At 38.9% G+C, this 22,338-nt stretch overlaps 1 protein-coding gene across 1 annotated transcript; it reads right to left on the reverse strand.

Moving 5' to 3' along the window:
• Smp_031710 (putative nadh-ubiquinone oxidoreductase 42 kD subunit) lies at positions 1 to 17,851 on the reverse strand. Its single transcript, XM_018798788.1, has 7 exons — positions 17,300 to 17,851; positions 17,179 to 17,265; positions 17,023 to 17,144; positions 10,660 to 10,818; positions 8,285 to 8,406; positions 3,636 to 3,756; positions 1 to 441 (listed from the first exon to the last, which is right to left on the reverse strand). Exons 1-7 carry the CDS (start codon positions 17,814 to 17,816, stop codon positions 313 to 315), a joined length of 1,257 nt encoding a protein of 418 aa, XP_018653695.1. The 5' UTR covers positions 17,817 to 17,851; the 3' UTR covers positions 1 to 312.
• Between the last annotated feature and the right edge of the window lie 4,487 nt (positions 17,852 to 22,338).

The following is a 22,338-nucleotide window of genomic DNA, read 5'->3' on the forward strand; positions in this document are numbered from 1 at the left end:
ATAACATCATATATATATATTTCTATTCTAAACATTTCATATTTCTATACAACACATACAAAAGGTGAAAATTCATTCAGTCAAAAGTGTTTTAAACGGGTAGCATAACACCTATATATTAATATATCATATGATGTATACATTCTACCTAGAAGATATACATATATATGCCTAATTGTTTTAATGAATGAAAGTTAATTCAATATCAAGATCAGGAGGGATAATCGGATTATTCCCTCATTCAATCAGTATCATCATTAATCAAAGTGTTTAATAATTGGAACAGACATTGGTAGATGTTACATAATAGAATTACTTCCAAATATATCGTTTTGGTAGATCAGCACTGAAATTAGATTTAGCTATCCATGGATTAAACATTATTTCAAGGATACTTTTAAATTTTGGATTATATGCAGGTGGTATACAAGTACGAGGATCCTAAAAGAAAAAAAAACAAACAAACGATGTAATGAGAGATTGAAATCAAATCGAAATTTATACATACACACACATACAATGTGACTTATGCTAGGGTATAGTCAAAGGTTAGAAGGGTCAACTCTCCCGCTTCAATCACTCTCACATGGCCCAGTCAGTCACAGCGTAGAACTTCGTACGTACATACATCAGTTCGAGCTGTTATACCACATTAGCACAAAGATGCAGTTGTCGATTCAAATCCCATAGTGGTAGAAGTATTAAGAGTATAAGCAGTAATCGGAAATATTAAGTTTTGAAGATGTTATTCAAGGAGTATAATCCAGTGAAATAAATTTGAAAAGAAAAAAAAATAGAGACATGAAGAATTCAGAAGATTAGAATTTTGGAGGACACAAAGAGTGGATGCACCTTCGCCATTGCACACGATTTTGAGCTATGTCATTCAAGGTCTCTAACCATCAGTTGCGAATCCCAACCAGGTAGTCTACACCTACCAACATGACTCAGTCCACGTGTCAATGAATTCATGGATTTGTGCTACGTTTTGGTCTGGCCGCCCTTAGCTTTCTTCCAACCTACTCCTACACCATAAAACATTGCACATCGGGGCAGTCGGTGGTTGGACATATGTAACACGTGTCACATCCATCTCAACTGATGAAGTTTCACTTCTTCATTAATCAATTTGCCATCCTTACCTAGTACCCGTTTCTTAACAAGTGCATTACTTACTCAATGGTCCTCGGATATACGAGCAATGCTTCGACGACACCTATGATCGAGTACTAGTAGTCTACGAATATCCTCTACTCTTATCACATGGCTACGAGTATACAGTCACGGTCAGGGAAGTCCTACTCACTGCCCTCTTGTGACGGTGTAGTATCGGTTGATATGTTAAGCTCATATACCTACCTTATTGGAGCTTCAGGACAAGTCAATTCACCTATCCATCATGAGTTATGTTTCGACCTTGTTAATTATTCACTTATTAACCCTGACCATTTTTATATCAGCCTAGGTGTGTGTACACTTTCTTATCCTATTCATCACATGTCTGTCATTTATTGTTGTCTGACTATAAATATTGATTAACGCTTGATAAAAGTGAGTCGACTTACCCGCCATCCCCAATGCGTGTCATTTTTGTTTCGGTCGCTAATATTTACTCATGTGCTTATAACTCTGTGGCCTACGTCATTTGTCAATAAAATTGTAGTTGCCGCTTCTCTTTGCCTCCTGATTTTATGCACCGTTAAGGTTTGTATCATAACGGTTATCAGGGTGAACGATTAACGAAGCGCAGTACTACAGTAAGAGTGTTGTTTAGCGAAATTGAGAGGATGAAAAGCGAATGTTCCGTGAGAGCTTTAATTTGGTTGATGGATATGGAGGATCCAACTAGGGAAGTTGGAAAACCCTCATTCCAAATCAATGGTTCACATGGGCTCTCTTCAACATCATAGAGTATATATTTACATATATCAAGACAATAAGTTGTTTATCGTTATTATTATTATTATTTAGACACATAAATATTGGTACAAGGAAGTACCAGATACATATGCGCCGCACAAATCTCATTTGATTTGTGTATGGACCGTGATACTGCCCAGGTGCCAAAACTGAAGCAAGTGGTTTTCTTAGGGGACAACACACGCAGCCTTTGACCTAAAGGTCTGATCCACAAGGCAGTGGAGCATCGTGAGGAGATGCAGTTCCATGGTAGTCGGTGACCAACGATTGATTCATACACCATTTGTTCCCTCAGGATACTGGAGCCAGCCCATGTGCACCATTGGTTTGGAATCAGGGTTTTCCAACTCCCCTAGATGAACTTTCGGTGTCCACCAACCCGGTTAAAGCGCCGGACATTCGCTTTTCATTCTCTCAATTTCGTAAACAACACCCCGTCACGAGAAGGCAGTGAGTAGGACTTCCCTGACAGAGGCTATATACGCGTGGCCATGTGAGTGCATTTCGAGAGGGAGGGCGGACTCTCCCCACTCTCGGCCGTACCAGGGCATTTGTCGGACGTAAACTGATTGATTTTAATAACGAAAGCATTATTAGATAATTAAATTTAAGCTTAAGACTAAGAGACTGACACCTTCAAATTAGGGTTACACTTAAAATTAATATATGTATATACAGATTAACTGCAAAACCTAATCCCAATTCTACACCATAATCACAAATCTAATCGATAAGTCTTGTTAATTGAACGCTATACTCCGATCCTAAGCTATTCTCGTAACCCCCAAGCTAGAACTACACAGCGACTTGAACAAGAGAGAAAAGGTGGCAAAATATGCGAGAAGCACATTACTCCAAAGGTTCATTTATGTACAGACAATGTAGGATTTTTATAGTAGTTTAGAAGTCCTTGGGTTATCCCGAACATTCTGGAATGTTACTAAACATAGTAACAGTATAGTAATCAGTTAATCAGAACCTCTACATGTGACTTTTCATTTTTGTAATGTTTCTAGCAAAACTTCTAATCAAACGTTGATTGGATAAAATGTTTCTTAATGTTTCCTGAGCTTGTCATGTCTATTGCAAGAAATTTTCACTAATATCCCAATTCTAAGGCACAATCTTAATCTTAAAAGAGTAATCCTAGCATCATTAATCACTTCATTGTGATTGACTAGACTGGGTTAAATATTAGTCAAGTTCACTCAAACTCACCTCCATATAAATTCACTTAGTATTGTTTATTTGAATGTTCCTATTGATGTTTAGGACTGCAACTGGTCAGTCTCTTATTGGCATATGTGCATACTGTACGTATTGCCTCGATAATAGCCTTAATTCACAAGCATTATAAGTAAAGATGGATAGTGACTAGCAGTGGAATCCACGATGCGCGTTTCGTCCTATTTGGGACTCATCAGTTTGATGTACCTACATCTCAGAGTTGATGTTCAGTGAATTTAATTGAATTTAAACTTCACCCCATTGAACAAGCAAGTGGCTATCAGGACTCAGCAGCTGAGTGGATAACGCGATGACGTTTGAAGCGAAAGATACTGGGTTCGACTGCCGGAATAACAACAAAAACATTGAATAGTAAGAAAAAATGGATAGTGGCTAGTAGTGGAATCCAAGACCTCCATAAAGTTCAGCTTTATTATATTTATTAAAGGTAATTTATAACAAAAGAAATAAAACTGATCAAAACTAACCATATGAATAGCTGCACCTTGTAATTCTTGTGCTTCATAAGTATAAGTTAATTCATTCATCTCCATGGGTATTTCTACTGCATCAAAAACCCTTGTAAATTTATCATGAGCATTTGAAAAACTTGAAAAATAAAAATAAAAAATGAATTCAAAGTTAATTCATTATACGAATAAGAACTGATGAGTATATATCAGTCTGATAATATTTGTATATTGATTGGCTTGAATCTTTCTATTGATGTTTAAGAGCCCCCACGCAATAATCGTGAACAGTGGTGGGTAGTGAAAGCAAGAGAGATGGAAAAGGCAGCGGCAATAGGGAAAAGCAGACAACTATTCAGACTTGTTAAAGAAACAGGTATTAGGAACCCAACTATTAGCGAAACTAACTCAGATAAAGATGGACATATGATTCATTTTCAATCCAGGAGATTGAATCGATGGGCAAAACACTCTAGGGATCAGTTCAACTGGCCTTCAGTTACCCACGATCCCCAGTCGCCTTGAATCACAAATTAATGTAAGTCCTCCAACTATTTACGAGGTTGAAAAAGCTATAGGAAATCTGAAGCGAGGGAGAGCAGCAGGCCCTGACAGGTTTACTCCTGAGATTTTTAAGGATGGTGTTCCAGTACTAGCAGCGAGATTGACTGAGGTCTTAGGCAGAATCTGGGAACTGGACGTAATTCTATCTGACTGGTCCCAATCACTGATTGTGCCAGTCTATAAGGAAGGATAAAAGTCCTCTTGTGACAATCACAGAGGAATCAGTTCGACTAATATAGTGTCTAAAATATTAGCTTCAATGATACTTCGACGCCTAACCAAAGCTCGCAAAGAGTAGGCTAGAAAAAACCAGGCTGATTTTCGACCTGGACGTGGTTGTATGGACCAGATATTCACACTACGACAGTTTCGAGAACATAGTCAGTCAGTCAGTCAGCTACAACGTAGGACCAGGCACATATATGCATCGGTCCAAGATGCCATACCTCGTTAGAACAACAAGATGAACACCGAATTCAAAGTAGTTAATTTAGTGGTGGTGGTATTTTATAAATTATAGGTTGTATATAAGGATATAGTATAAGGAGGAAGAAAGTTATGAAGCAATTTTAATCTCAAGGTTTAAGGGAAGATAAAGAGTGTATACACCTACACCATTGTGATCGATTCTGAGCCATGTCACCTAGAGTCTCCAACCATTGGTTACGATAGTCACGCGGACCCCAACCAGGTAGTCTGCATCTGCCAACATGGCTCAGGCTAGAAGATAGTGACTTCAAGCACTGATGCCATGTTTTGGTTTGGCCGCCCCTAACTCTCTTCCAACCATCCCCAATACTAGTCATCATAGAGCGTCGTGGTAATCGGTGTTCAGGCATTATTTATTATTTATTTAAACACATATATATTGGTACAAAAGGGCACCAGATACATATGCGCCACACAAAATAATGAAAGTAGGAAGAGAAGGGATGAAAAGATAAGGCGGACTGAAACGTACAACCAGAAGAACTCTCTCAGTTAGGAAAGTTATAGCCACTCTTTATGAAGAAAGTAAAAGAAGGTTACAGCAGGATCGCCACTGGCTTCTATTCTGAGCCATATCTGATAACGTCTCTAGCCACTGTGTTGCACCATCTCTCGGACCCCAGCCAGGGAGTCGTGAAGGACCAACAGAAGCTAGCCCTTTGCAGCTTTCTTTCATGCCACGACACCATGTCATACACTAGTGTTGCCACTGGATGTCAGCAATCCTTCGGAGACAACGATGATCGAACACAGAGAGTCGTCTGACATCCTCAACTCGGAGAGGCCAGGTTTCACAAGCATAGAGCAAAACTGCTCTCACCGACGCGTTGTAGATCCGACCTTTTACAGCCAGACTAACATCACGAAGGTGCCAAAGATGGCCCAGATTGGCATAAGCCGCTCTGGCTTTCATTATACGTGCATCAATCTCATCACTCACGCCACCACCAGCACTTATATAGCTACCTAGATACACGAACTTCTCAACTACTTCAATCTGCTCACCATCCAGGGTGAGTACAGGATGAGAATCCTGCCAGTCTTGTAGGAGTACTTTGCACTTTGAAGGTGCAAAGCACATGCCGTACCTGCGGACACTGATTGCCAACTGATTAGGCATACGTAACACGTGGCCCAACCATCTCAGTCGATGAAGATTCATCACCTCATCAACTGATTTACCATCATTCCCTAATACCCTGCGTCTAACCTCACTATTACTTACCCGGTTATCCCAGCAGATGCGAGCAATATTTCTAAGGCATCTGTGGTCAAATACTAGTAACTTACGAGTATCTTCTACTCTTAATGGCCATGTTTCACAGCCGTAAAGTAGAACAGAGCGAACTGCTGCGCAGTATACTCGTCCCTTAATTGATAGACGGATATCTCGTCTTCGCCATAGGTGACGTAATTTGGCAAAAGCCAAACGAGCTTATTGAATCCGTGCTGAGATTTCGTCGGACACCAACCCATTAGGGCTGATCAGACTTCCAAGATAAGTGAAGTTGTCCACGAGTTCGACTACTTCACTCCCTATCCTTAGTTCAGGTGTTGACGCAGGCCAGTCCTGGAGTAACAATTTACATTTGGATGGGGAGAAACGCATCCCAAACATCCTGGCATTATTACTGAGTTCCAACAGAAGACTCTGCATTTTGTCAGCGTCTTCACCAAACAGGACTATGTCATCTGCGTATTCTAAGTCGCTTAGTGGTCCCCTGGTAAGAGATCAATTCCTGAAAATTCAGTCGCAGAGAGTGTTATTTCCAGCAACAGGTTTATAATGAAGTTAAACAAAAATGGGGATAGTGGACAACCTCGACGGACACCACTTGAGGTTGTAAAATCATATGACAGTTCGCCATAAGCTCTCACTCGACTAATAGTGTTCGAGTAAAGAGCCTTCACAAGGTTTATGTACTTCTCAGGTACACCTTTCAATGACAGACACTGCCACAGAACCTCTCGGTCTACAGAGTCAAATGCTGCTTTCAAGTCAAGAAAAACTATCATTGTCGGACGCCGATAAGCACGTCTGTGCTCTAAAACTTGACGAATGGTGAATATGTGGTCGATACAGCCACGACCAGGTCTGAAGCCAGCCTGATTTTCTCGTGTTTGCAGTTCACGAGTCTTAGTTAGGCGCCTGATAATTATTGAGGCTAGTATTTTAGATGCTATGTTAGTGAGACTAATCCCTCTATGGTTATCGCAGGATGATTTTTACCCCTTTTTATATATTGGGACAATCAGTGATTGTGATCAGTCGGATGGGATTACGTCCGTCTCCCAGATTTTAGCCAGAATATTAGTCAACCTAATCGCTAAAATTGGACCACCATATTTAAAGACCTCTGGAGCCAATCCATCTGGACCAGCTGCTCTTCCTCGTTTCAGATTACTTATAGCCTTTTGAACTTCAAGTAGGGTCGGGGGGCCTACTTCAATGTTCCATTCAGGTTTTCTGGGAATAGTGGGTAGTTGTGCAGTAGCTGAAGGCCAGCTAAACTGCTCCTTAAAGTGTTCCGCCCATCGTTCTAAACGTTTGGGTTGAGAGCAGATAAGGGTTCCGTCTTTTTCCGAGATTGTCTCACACTTGACTTCTTAATTCCGGTTTCTTTTATTAGTCTGAATAGTTGCTTGGTGTTGCCTACAGCCGCTGCCTTTTCCATCTCTTTTGCTTTCATTGCCCACCACTGCTCACGATCGTTCCTTAGACTTTTAGTTAACCTAGATCTAATTTCTTTACGCTCTTCGTCATGTTCAGAGCCTGATGGGATGAGTTTATGCAAATCCATCAGTGAAATAGACATAGAGGAAATCCACTGGTTTTTTTGAGCCCTATGGTTTAAATGACTAATAGATGTTACAGCTGTTTCCACAGCTGTTCGTATGTCTTTTCAAGCAGCATCTGGGTTAGTTTCGTTTACAGAACTGCCTAGATGTGAACTCAGTCGTTTCTGGAATTCGCATTTGGCTTTCTCGTCCTCCAGTTCAATCCTAATGGAACATAGACACACATTCAGACGCACCACAATTGTAGTATTTCTCGACTTTAAGACGGCATTCGACTCCGTTGATCGTGAGGTTCTATGGCAGTGTTTGTCACTGAAAGGAGTACCAAAGAAGTACATTAACCTCATAAAGGCTCTTTACTCGAACAGAACTGGTCGAGTTAGAGCCTATGGCGAACTGTCATCAGAATTGATTACCTCAAGTGGTGTTCGTCAGGGCTGTCTACTTTCGCCATTCCTTGAATAACATCTTCAAACCCTAATCCTTCACATTAATGCTTATACTCTTACTACTTCTATCACTATAGGATTTGAATCGACAACTGCATCTCTGTGCTAATGTGGTATGGCAACTTGAACTGATGTACGTACGTAAGAAGTTTTACGTTGTGAATGACTGAATATATTTGATAATATCTCAAAATTTACAGCGTTAAACAATCCTTGAAGCTATAAGTAGGCCTCTTCACCCCGAATCAGTTTTTCCATTCAGTCGAACTGACATGAATCTGGATCTAAACAATAAATATTTTTTTCTTTACTAACAAAGTGTTAATTAACTAATGAAAAAGAAAAATTTCAAGATGATTCACTTACCCAAGTCTGTAATTCGTTAAACTATGTGGATATCTTAAAGCAAGACGCCATTGAAGAAATTTATAATCATCACGCATTAAACGTTCACCATCTAAGTCAACTTCAGTAGCATTTTGTGCAATCTTTAAAAGAAATACATTGAATGAAAGTAAAAAAAATGTGCTCAAATAGTAGAAGATGATTGATTCTATATTGAATCAGGTAGTAGTATGTATCTGTAGTACTTAAGTTGATGATTGTCGAGAAATGTGTACTCACAACTCTCTCTTTCTTTCTTCACACCAAGTAGAAGCTCAATGACTCACATTTCTAATTCTGATCCGTTCATCATATCGGATGATCATTCGTATAATGATATCAGTGACAAATATTACGCAGTTTTTGATATAAGAGATTCTATTCATAGATGGTTCATTAATTAAATCATTCCGTTTTGAATTAGTTACAAAAAGAAGTCGTGTTCTACTTACCTCAAACTAACCATATGGTTAGTATCATTAACTTCTAAACAAATAGTGTATCCTAAGGCTAAATAACATAAACATATACTTAGTAGATATGAGCTAAATTACATGCGTAACTCTATAACAGAATATCACTAGAAATCCACCTCTCTAATCTAATCACACTCATTATTAATTCATCAAAATGATCTTTAAACTACATAGAAACTCTTTAAGAATAGTCGTTCAGCTTTTAATGTATGTCAGTAGGTGAGAATCTTCTTGTTGCATACAACAACACTAAAGTGAAGAATTCTTCATGAACCTTTAAACCTATACAAATTATCCAGATTTATAAGTACAGTGGTCTATCGATTAAGTGCTCGCGTGCGAGACTGATAGGTCCTGGGTTCGAATATCGCGAGGCGAGATCGTGGATGCGCACTGCTGAGGGGTCCCACAATAGGACGAAATGGTCGTCCAGGGCTTCCAGGTTTTCCATGGTGGTCTAGCTTTAATTGACTCATGATCTCAACTACATACAATAAAAAACATTGTTTTTCAAACATTACTTTCTATGCAATTATCCGATTAAGATAGACAGTTATAAATAGGCGATAAGATTGTTTGGTTTATAAAGTTTTATGACAAATCAGTATAGTTTGATGTTTCAACATATTACTACCATTAATCTTTTAAAAGTAGTATGGACAAGATGAAGTCTATTTTTGAGAGTTGCTTTTAAGTCATTTAGAATATAGATAATGTTGAAAATGTCATGACCTCTGAGTTACTGGACAGTTTAGTTGTAAGGCACACACATTGTCTTTCTAGACAACATTAACAGTGCGTACTTTAATAAGAAGTGAGCGATTAGAATTTCTCCACAGTTCAATAATAGTTTGTTCTGTTAATATGGAATTCGATTGATCAAGAGAACAAACTATGAGTCAGTTTTGTGAAAAAATCTCGGTAACTTATTCCCCTTCAAATTGAGTGCTGATAATGTTGTCTAGGAAGATAATGTATGCTTCACAACTAAACCGTCTAGTGGCTCAAAAATTATGACATCTTCAACATTTTTATTCTGAGCTATAAATATTCTTCATCTCCGAAAACTGATAGCTAAGAACAGAAGAAAAATAATGAAGAATAAGGCACAATCGTAAAACATTCGGTTAGGTTTGTTTGAACACAGTTTATGTATTTATTTATTTAAACACATAAATATTGGTACAAGGAGGTACCAAGTAGATATGCGCCGCGCAAGGCACTTGATTTATGTGTGGGCTGTGATACTGTCTGGGTATCCAAACCGAAGCAGGCGGTTTCTTTAGGGGACAACACACGCAGCCTTTGACTCAAAGGTCTGATCCACAAGGCAGTGGAGCATCGTGATGAGATGCAGTCTCATGGTAGCCGGCGACCAACGATTGATTCATACGCCATTTGTTCCCTCAGGATACTGGAACCTATGTTCACGATTGGTTTGGAATGAGGGTTTCCCCAACTCCGTGTCCACCAATCCGGTTAAAGCACCGGACATTCACTTTTCATCCTCTCAATTTCGTAAACAACACCCCCGTCAGGAGAAGGCAGTGAGTAAGGCTTCCCTGGCAGAGACTATATATACGTGGCCATGTGAGAGCATTTCGAGAGGGAGAGTGGACTCTCCTCCCTCTCGGCTGTACCAGGGCATTTGGGGGCAATCTAGAGGATAAATCAGGGATAATATCCATTCATATTATCGAGTGTAGTACAATTAAATCGGTGAATTCATCGGAAACCGAAGATCATTATGCAAAATATGAAATCATCATCCATAATGGAATTCAGATGCCCAAAAAGAATTTCAAATACACAACATAAAAACAAGATTCTAAGAGTATACCATAAATATTAATGAACTACTTTCCAAAACAAATAACTTACAATATAGTTATCATCATCATCATAAACATTCACTGTTGAAGCATCAACAGTTATGATATGAGAGTAACGGTCCATATTTTCTATATAATAATTTCCAAGTATATCTTCATAAGCATTTAAAAATTCATCCGTTAGATTGCGTGCATTTACCTCCCAAGGCTAAAGAAAAATGTTAATCAAACATTCCTTTAGTAAAAAAAATGAATATCAAATATATATGTATATTCAGAAGGGGTTTTGTGGAGATTTCAGTATTTTTCAAAGTTGAAATCATGAGTCGACTTCAAGATACATGTCCTGGAGTTCTAGTGAGAAGCAGTGATCAGTGGAGTTCAACCAGGTCTGTTGTAAGATATCAACTCACTGATGATATTGGTGAATGGTTGCTCAATTTCGTGGATCGGTTGAAGTTAGACATTAACACCGTTGGATGCCGGCTAGATCAGTGGTCTATCGGTTAAGGGCTCTGGCTCGAAAGTGGTAGGTCCTGGGTTCGAATCTCGCGAGTGCGGGATCGTGGGTGCGCACTGCTGAGGAGTCCCATAATAGGACGGAACGGCCGTCCAGTGCTTCCAGATTTTCCATGGTGGTCTAGCTTTGATCGACTCATGATTTCAACTTTGAAATATATGTATATTGTTTAGAGCAATTAAACAGAGTCCCGATAAAATAGTCTACAATCTCATACAAATCTATGCTAGTTCAAGTTGCTATACTATGCAACAGAGTAGTAAGTGTATATGAAGAAGTATATTCATAGTGAATAACTGCAATATATACAAAATGGTGATGGAGATAAATAAGAAATCATAAGTTTCACGTGTACCGGAATAGCAAGAATTGAACATATATGAGCTATAGCAATTGTTTTAGGATCAAATCATACGAGGTTTACAATGAACATTGGATTATAATCAGTGCGACTCAGTTTGAAAGTATAATCCTATTTATATGACTCAGACCATTAGTTCAGAAATTAATTTATAGATTGAATTTATACGTTAGTTTGGATACTCTCTGAACTATTTTTCTCTATTTGACTAGTAACTGTGTACATGTAACATGTGTTAGAGTTATTGCAAATCAAGCATATTCACAACTTTACCAGATTCTTTTCATTCAGTCAGTAATCAACTTACAGCCTGGAGCAAATATGAGCTAGCTGAAGTCGTCATACCACATTAGAACGACAAAATGAGTAGCAAACGAGTCGAAATAATGTAATAACGATGGTAATGAGAAAAACTAAGGATTGAGAATGTGGTTTGAGAAGATTAACTGAAAAGATATGTATTCAACGAATGTTAGGTGGTTGGATGTGTCAACAGGAAGATTTACGAAACCTAGGTTTCAAGCTAGTTGACATTCGTCGCCAAGGTGTACCTGTATTCTTGAAGGAACTTATGCACCCTGGTGGATTAGATATTGTGTCACCCAGTTGGGGACGTTGCCACTGAGCTATTTGGGATGCAACTAACCAGTTGTAGAAGTGAGTTATTTACAATTGATTGATCAGAGAGTAGTGATCAGTTTCATGTTTGTCAAATCCTTCTTATTGTTGATCAAATCCTATAGACTAAGAAATGAATACTGGGACTAAACATATACAGTAACATGATAACCAATTCTGAGCAATTTCACTAAACGTTTTCAATTACTGATCATGGTTATCGTGTGGATAGTCTTCTCCTACCAAAATGACACAGATCAACAGTCAATGACTTTATGGACTGATACCAAGTTTTAGTTATCCCCAAACTTATTCCTACTCCAGCCAACATTGAATGTCGAGGTAGGAAGCGATTGGGCATATGTAACACATACCTCAGCCACCTCAGTTAAATGAGGATTTACAGCTTCGCCAACCGATTTGCTACCCTTGCCTAGTATTCTATGACTAGGCAATGACAAATAGGAAGATAGGGATCGTCCCTCTCCTCGTCTAAAATTATGTGTCCAACTTCAAAACTACTCAACTGATGGTATCACCACACACCGACAATACTTTGAAAGCACATACGATCCGAATACTCTTTGTTTGAGAATATTATCTACTTTCAAGTGCAGTGCATTATAACTAAATGTTAGAATGAGGTAGGCAGATTAATATATATTACGTTCTTGATGTCTACCCAATAATATACAGAAGGGAACTTGACTCGACCTAGGTTAAGGCCTAGACACGATGGGCTCATTGGTTCGACCTTGAGGCTAGAAGTGAGTGAGTCCGAACCGAAACTAAAGGCATTGGGCGGAGAGACAGAAACTATTCTATCATCTGATTGGTTGACAAGCCCTTCTTCGATCTGGACACCCGGGCAGTATCACAGCCCACACACAAGTGACTTATGTGACGTATATGTATTCGGTGCCCGTTTGTACCATTATTTATGTGTTCAAATAAATAAATATTAATTATTAGGGTAGAAAAATAGAGTACAAAATGTTACGTTTAAGTTACAGTATTGGGGATGGTTGGAAGAGAGTTAGGGGCGGCCAAACCAAAACATGGCATCAGTGCTTGAAGTCACTAACTTCTAGTCTGAGCCATGCTGGTTGATGCAGACTACCTGGTTGGGGTCCGCGTGACTATCGTAACCAATGGTTGGAGACTCTAGGTGACATGGCTCAGAATCGATCACAATGGCGTCGGTGTATACACTCTTTATATTCCCTTTAACCTTGAGATTAAAATTGCTTCATATCTGTCTTCCTTCCTATACTATATCCTTATATACAACCTTTCTTTATATACTACCACCACTAAATTAACTACTTCTATGAATCCGGTGTTCATCTTGTTGTGCTAACGGGTAATGGCAACTTGGACCGATGCATATATGTGCCTGGTCCTACGTTGTAGCTGACTGACTGACTGACAGTAGCTTTAGAATAGAAAAGGTTATAGGAATGAATCATGCATTGAACGACAGCTTATGGTTTGTAGAATCATCGGGGACAAAAGTAAATGTATTTTATAAACTTCGAATTAAGCAGAATAATATTCCCGGCAATGCCTCTCGTCGTTCGACATGGTTCCTTTATTTCTCTGCTTACATCAGTATACAACATACTTGTATTTTGAATGGTAGTTAAAAATAGTTAGGAAGTTAACATTTCAGGTTGATTTTACGAATAAACATTTAGATGACGTAGACAAATTTAACTGTGCAACAGGCAAAGTGAAAGTGTTAAGTCAAAGGAACTTATTTATCTAAACATATATATTGATACAAAAGGGCACCGAAACATGTATGTGCAACACAAACAACTGAACTTGTGTGTAGGTTGGAATACTCTTTAGATGCCCAAACCAAATCACGTGGTTTGCTTGGGGGCCAGATGCCCAAGACCTTGACCCAGAGGTACAATCCAAAATGTAGTGAAGCAACGTTAGAAGATGCGATCCTATGGTAGCCGGTGTCCAACAATAGCTTCATACGCCATTTGTTCCCTCGGGATCTTGGAGCCCATATGTACCATTAGTTTGGAGTCAATGTTTCCCAACTCGCCTAGGTACATGTTCTGTACCCACAAACCTGGACATTCGGTTTTCCTCCTCTCAATTTCGTAAACAATACCTCTACTGAGAGAAGGCAGTGAGTAGGACTTCGCTAGTAGTGGCTATATACGAGTGGCCATATGAGAGTATTTTGAGAGGGCGAACGGACTCTCTTCATCCTCAGCTGCGCCAGGGCATTTAAAAGCTGATACAGTTTGAATCAAGTTCCTTTCCATTAAATTACTGAGAAGGAAAACGATGAAAATTATTTAGTTTATTACACAGAAGTGTATATGCACATTCTTTGAATAGTTAGTTTGTTCGATATGCCTAATATTTGTATTTCTTGAAACTATGTTAGGCTTATCATTGACTAGTTCCCCATGCACAAAGCTATTTAGGATTATTTCATTATGAACCTTGCTTAATTTTGTTTGACAGGGATACTGTACCAGCAAGTTGTTTCAACACCGTAATATTAGCAGTCACTCAGTCAGTCACAACGTAAAACTTCGTACGTACATACATCATTTCGAGTTGTCATACCACATTAGCACAAAGATGCAGTTGTCGATTCAAATCCCATAGTGGTAGAAATAGTAAGAATAAAAGCAGTAATTGGAAAGATTAGGGTTTGAAGGTATTATTCAAGGAGTATAATCCAGTGAAATAAATTTGAAAAGAAAAAAAAATAGAGACACGAAGAATTCAGAAGATTAGAATTTTGGAGGACACAAAGAGTGGATGCACCTTCGCCATTGCACACGATTTTGAGCTATGTCATCCAAGGTCTCTAACCATCAGTTGCGAATCCCAACCAGGTAGTCTACACCTACCAACATGACTCAGTCCACGTGTCAATGACTTCATGGATTTGTGCTACGTTTTGGTCTGGCCGCCCTTAGCTTTCTTCCAACCTACTCCTACACCATAAAACATTGTACATCGGGGCAGTCGGTGGTTGGACATACGTAACACGTGTCACATCCATCTCAACTGATGAAGTTTCACTACTTCATTAATTGATTTACCATCCTTACCTAGTACCCGTTTCCTAACAAGTGCATTACTTACTCAGTGGTCCTAGGATATACGAGAAATGCTTCGAAGACACCTATGATCGAATATTAATAGTCCACGAATATCCTCTACTCTTACCGGCCATGTTTCACTGCCATGAAGTAGGACGGAACGAACTACTGAGCAATAAACCCGTCACTTAGTTGGTAGACGGATATTAACAGTAAATATCACGTCAGTGTTATCAAATGTATGATAATCATTTAGAACGAAACATGTATTAGTAAAAAGGGAGAAGCTAGTGTAAAACCCATTACAAAAAGCTTGATAGTTATACATTGCCTAATTACACAATTTAACGTAGTTGCATAAACAACTATGAACAACCCATGATCTATAAATAACGAGTACACACTTAACAAATGAGGCGTTAATTGTAATGTATTGAGTCGATAAACAACCATAACAAATGCGTAAACCCTGGATTTACTCAAAACAAAATGAAGCTTCCAACTACATAAAATCGAGATCAAATTGATACAACAATATTGAAAATTTAGCATGAATTTGCAAAACCAATGCCAACCGTATTGGTATCCCATTTGCAATAAGTTAGTGCAGACAAGTGGCACGAGACAATATCCCAGAGAAATCAGATAGAAACAATGGACTTGTTCTCATATCCATATATCTCTACACACTACAGAATTTTCCACCAGTCAGTCAGTCACAATGAAGAACCCGGTACGTATGTACATCGAGCCAAGTTGCCACACTCCATTAGCAGGACGAGGGGGAAACCTCATCGTTAGAGGTAATAACAGTACTAGTGGTAATAGGAAAGATCAGGCATCAAAGATACGAGAAATAATTGAGTATGATAGTCCCAAAATTTTGGGCTGCATTTTACTCATTCACATCAAAACGGGGAACCATAGGGAATACAGATTTAAGGTATTTGCTAGGAAGCCCGAAATATTACTATCTATTGCTCCAATATGAATATACTACTGTATACTAAGGGATCTGCAAAACGTAGAGAGTATATGACGATTAAAGCACTGAAATCTTAACAAGTCATAAATTTGAATCCCCTTTTATTTATTTTGATTGCAATAGCTCGATAATATCACTCGTTACAACACAAACACCTGCGTTAAAGTTGTCAGTCATTTACCTTCGTATAGGGATTCCAGTAGTTATTTTCTGATGAGATTTAATAAGCAACCAGCCAGGCAAAACAGACTTAGGACTTCTGATTTACAGCTAGTGTTTAGTGAATATCATACAAGGACAAGTGGTAGCTAGTTTCAACAAAGTACTAACTTCCAGGATCGAAGTTTGTGCTTTTGATAATCCCCTGTATACTTATTTGCAAATCAAACTTACGTCTCGATTTTTTTGAAACTTCTTAGTTAAATTTCCCGATACACATTTTATGACTGTCTGACTAGCAACTGGTGTTTAGAACTCCCACACACTCAACCTCAGCGTTGAGGTTGTAAACCTAGAAGCATGCCTAGTCAGAAGAGAGAAACTAATCTTCGTATTACTAGTCTTATGGATATTTAAATCGCTTGGACTTGCGCATATTATGTAGATGTGAAGCGTAATATCACAAAAGTATAAGTAGTTGTGTCACATTTTTCACCATTCCTAACTGTTAGCTATGGTTACCAAGTGTTGCAACTAAATCTACATGCTGATAACCAAAGGCGAAAGTTACTGTCTTTTGGAAAATATTAATTGATAAACACTATGTGTTATAAGAATTCCTATCGCATTATATATTGAACTGAGAGGTGGGAGTGAGTAAAAAAAAGATAGTAACACAGACTTACGATATTACGTTTCTTTATTTTTTCACGTATTTGCTCGATAGGAGCCCTAATGTAGACTATTAGATGTGGTTTCCAGAGATTTTCTATAGTCATTGTGTGACTCTGTTTGAACCATAATAATCCTACGGTCCCAAAAAGATAGAAACAAAAATTTACCCCTTTCTGACAAATAATTGCACTTATGCATGGCATCAGCGAATGCAAACTCTGAAAACGGACCTCGATCGATCACAACTCCTTGACCTTAAGAAGAGGATAGTACATATTTGAAGTATACCTGTATTAAATAAATGGCACAATGCTCTTAAGTAATTCCAGTAACGTCTTAAGTAGAAGTGGTACTGAAGATATAGTCCTTTTCCTTTATTTATGAGATCCGGTTCATTCCAAAACATTTCACACGTGTAATATTTTGCATAGTCAGGAAGCAAAAAGTTGTGACAGCGAATATCGAAATTTGGCTCTACATTTCTATAAATATAAATGTCGTCTTCAGTTGGGTCAGGAAAATACGCCATATCAAAATGTTTGGCCAAATTAGCAGCGACGTTAGATTTTCCGGAGGCAATATTACCTTCAACTACTATTACTTTGGAATTATCGTTAAACCGGTCCATAGTTCTAGTATTATCAAATAGGGACCTTAGGTAATTAGTTCCATAGCTAAAGTAATCATAATTAGGTAGTTTGGCACGTTTTATATAGCCATCTACTGCAAGCTTTAAGGTGCCATAATAACATCCTTTTAATACTTTGCTGTTCTTCTGCAACAGCCCCGAGACTCTACAGGTCATTCACAGACAGTACTGCACAGCTTTGGATAATAGGTCTCACTTAGGTCATTTATCATCCAATATTCAATGTCAGTCTTCTGTAGTAAGGCTAGGAGGTTTATTGACCTATATTAATCCTTGCAATTTGCAACACCATGGAGATTCAAATGGTTCTTGACAGGACAGAAGAAGCTTTGGTTTAGAGGGCTTCCTTATCTAGTTGTTGTTATCTAGTAGCAGTGGATCACCGATGACTCCAGGTAATAAGCAAGGTATATTTAACGATAAAAGGGAAAATAGTTTGTAAATTATAGCTAGATAATGACCCTAGTCCTTGAGGATATGTCAAGATTCATCTTAAAGGACTCATGGAACTAGCTCACTCGGCAGCGAATTCCAGCATTTGACCACTATTAAAGAGTAGATGTGTCTACAGTCCGTTTTGTTGTGTTGTGCCTCCAGTTTCTGGGTGTTACCCCTAATGATTTTGTTGGGAATAAGCTTAGGTAACTGTCCAATGGGATGCCCAGAAGCTTTCAGGAGTCTGTAAGTCACTAGGTCACCTCTAAGACGCCTGTACTCTAACTGGTAGAGGTTCAATGTTTGGGGACACTCTGGAGAGACTAAAATTTATGGATGAGCCAGAAAGATTTACTATGATGGGCCTCGAATTTTGGTGCAAAATTAGTTTATTCATTTGGCTTAACAGAGTCAGTTTGTGATGAAAACCTTAAATCCAATTCCTAACCCTAACCATAAACTGCAAATATTAATCCTAATTCCTCACACTGGTTTATAACCCTCATTTAGCCATGTTATGTAGATGGACATTCTCCAGGTTTTGTTAGTGTCGCCTAATGGTCGTCCAAAAATTATAGTCTTAAATTATAGACTTGAATTTGAGTCCCCGAACTGATTTTGTGACTGGCCGTTGGGTATATTCCAGTGTTTCCTTACCCTTATGGAGTGGGGATGAATAAAACTTTTGGAGATTAGGCGGTAAGTCCTATCGAAATGGCCAAAAATGAGTTTCAACGTTACCAGTTCAAGGTTTGCTCAGAAGGCACTTTTGTCGCGTTTGGCGTATGACTTTTAGTCATGGGGTACCAACACTCCTAGATCTTTTTCAACTTGGAATACCTCTAGAGGAGGGCTACCATATACTTGATGACGTAGACGAACATGACACACGAAGAGCGAAAGTTTTGAAGTGGGAGAAGTAAAGTACCATTTCAGTCTATGACTATTTTGATGGTGTTTTATTTAAAAAAAAGATGAAATGGTAAAATGATACGTAAAAGATTTAGCTCTTTACACTTTCATCGGACACACACCCAAAGATTTTATGATTAAACCAGGCTTTCAATATATATGTCCGGACGCTTAGGGATTAAGATAAAATTCTGGGTATGTCGGGCTGAATTGTGTTAGGTAGATGGTTTGCTGCTACATATAGTTTTTCATTATCCAGATCAGTCCATTTTAGCCAGCTAAGATTTATTGTCTGTGCTTCAACTTCTTGCTCATAGGAATACTTAAATTCTCTTGAGACAACCTTGTACCTTGGAATGGAGGGCTGAGTCATGCCTTCTCTATGTCACACCTACAGGCTATTGTTCAGATTCTTGAGAGTATATGTAGTTTGCAACTGTTCACGGGTATTAAAAGGCCTAAGTTTGGACGTTTGATCTCGTAAGTGGTCCCGTAATTTGCTAGGTCAAGCTTTTGATCTTCGTTAAAAGAACTGACAGACTCTCCCGGCCCTCCTGATGTTGCTTAAAAGGCTAGTTCTGCTGCCAAACACTGTGAATTATATTTAACATCCGTTCTTATTCCTAACATAATGGCAGGAATCTTGTCCACTGAGTTGGGTCTCAGTGTGGTATGGGAGCTTCTTTTAGCTGATGACACAAATGTTTCACCAGCCCATTATCTTGAAGATGATACGCTGTGCAACGTATTTTGTGGGCTCATCGAAATTTTATAAGTTATTGAATAGCTCAGATTCAAATTGAGCCTCTTCACCACTTGTTGTTGTGAAAGATGTCCTAAGAATGGCGATCCATTTCTGAATCAAAGCTTTGACCATTGTTTCGGCAGTGATACTGTTAAGTCGGCTTACAGTAAACTCTATCAGAGCCTCCAGAGGCTCATAAAGAGCCCAACCAATCAGCGATTAGTTAGAAGCTATGCTACTAAAATAACGAGGTCCTGGTTGGCTGTTTAACACACTGCTACTATGGGAACTCAAGGTCTTTTAATTACTATAAAACCCCTGTTTTTCTGTACATAAATGAACCTTGTAGTAAAGTACCTCTCTCATACTCGTGTCTTCTCTCTGGTCTTCAAGTCGTTGAATAGTTCTAGCCTGGGGTTATCAGAATAGCTTAGGATCTGAATATAGCGTTCAACCAACAAGATATAACAGTGGCGACGGGGAAAAACTACAATCTACAAGACATATCAGTGGCGACGAGAAAAAGTGACAATGAGTATTTCTTTAGAGCAATTTGAAGCTTATATGGAGAGTCAAGAAAAGCGGTTTGAACAGTCTCAAATCAGAGTCATGGAAGCCCTTATGCAGAAATTATGTATGTCTCAACAAAACTCTGATGCTGGTGAATTTCAAGTATCTCATACTGACTCAGTTATTAATGCAATCCATGAATTTAATTTTGATGGTGCAGCAGGTGTCACTTTTAACTCTTGGTTTAAGAAGTATGAAGATTTGTTCCGTATTGATCTCTGCAGACTGGATGACGCTTCAAAAGTCAGAATACTTCTAAGAAAGCTTGGGACAACAGAACATGAACGCTATAGTAACTTTATTCTTCCGAAGAACCCACGAGACTTTAGTTTTGATGAAACAATTCAAACCCTGTCTCAAATCTTTGGAGAAAAGTCGTCTCTATTTAATATCCGTTACCAGTGCTTGAAGATAACGAAAGAATCAGGAGATGACTGGGTGAAACACTCAGGCATTGTGAACCGAGAATGCGAGAGGTTCAAGTTGTCTTCCATGTCTGAAGACCAGTTTAAATGCTTAGTATTTGTCTGTAGCCTGCGTTCACCTGAGGATGCTGACATCCGAACGAGAATCCTAAGCAAACTTGAGCATTGTCCCAACATGACCCTGCAGGAAGTGACTAACGAATGTCAAAGGTTAGTGAATTTGAAGCACGATACCTCGATGGTAGAAAACACTAACCAGTTCCCCCACGTTAATGCTGTTGAGAGAAAAATCGTGCAAGGTTCCAGCACACCTAATTATCGTAATAACGGCGACAAACCATCATCTCCATGCTGGGCATGTGGAGGCTGGCACTATAAGAGGTTTTGCCCGTATAAAGAACATTGTTGCAGTAAGTGTCATCGGAAGGGCCATATAGAAACCAGCTGCAGAAAAAGAAACTATAAACGACATTTTGCAAAATCTTACTTCAAGAAATACAGGTCTGGGGCATTAACGAAAAGAATTTTGGTATTACATAACAAAGTTCGAAGTTGCCGCCAGAGAAAGTACGTAACTCTGAATATTAATAAACACCGCACTCGACTTCAGCTTGATACGGTTTCTGATATTACTTCAATAAGCCCAGAAACTTGGAAGAAGATTGGGCGACCCACGGTGCGTCGAACTACACAAATAGCACACAGTGCATCAGGTGGAAAGTTAAATATTGTTGGAGAAATACCTTGCATTGTGTCTAAAGGTGCGGTAACAACAAGTGCAACAGTATATCTAACAAAGAAGCCAGCACTCGACTTATTGGGGCTTGATTAGATTGAAAAGTTGAAATTATTAGATCGTCCCATAAGTTCAATCTGCAACAACGTCACTATGTCGAATGTTGGGGACCCAACATTGTTTCGTGGGGGAGGATAAAGTCAGCAAATGCAGTCTGGATACCTACCCCGCTTCTTCAAAAAAAGGGGAGGTGTTAAGTCGGCTTACAGTAAACTCTATCAGAGCCTCCAGAGGCTCATAAAGAGCCCAACCAATCAGCGATTAGTTAGAAGCTATGCTACTAAAATAACGAGGTCCTGGTTGGCTGTTTAACACACTGCTACTATGGGAACTCAAGGTCTTTTAATTACTATAAAACCCCTGTTTTTCTGTACATAAATGAACCTTGTAGTAAAGTACCTCTCTCATACTCGTGTCTTCTCTCTGGTCTTCAAGTCGTTGAATAGTTCTAGCCTGGGGTTATCAGAATAGCTTAGGATCTGAATATAGCGTTCAACCAACAAGATATAACAGATACAATTTGTTGGTACAACCGGCTGGAACCTCGTGAACCCATCTGTCCACATAAACAAATGGATAGATAAATAAATCAATAAAGCCATTAGAATAAGTACCAAGCGATTCAGAATGTACCGGACACATTTAACGGTTGGGCAAATCGGGAGGAACTTTCGTTCAAAACTAGAGCGCCTAGTCTCTGAAAGAGCGGGTCCTTCCGAGAAGAATACAATTGGTTTCCACGAGTTTTTGGCCAGCTACTTTAGGTATCCTCTTCTTCTTTGTCTGAAGATTCTG

This window comes from Schistosoma mansoni, chromosome 7 (genome assembly GCF_000237925.1).
Source record: "Schistosoma mansoni strain Puerto Rico chromosome 7, complete genome".
NCBI lineage: Eukaryota > Metazoa > Platyhelminthes > Trematoda > Strigeidida > Schistosomatidae > Schistosoma > Schistosoma mansoni.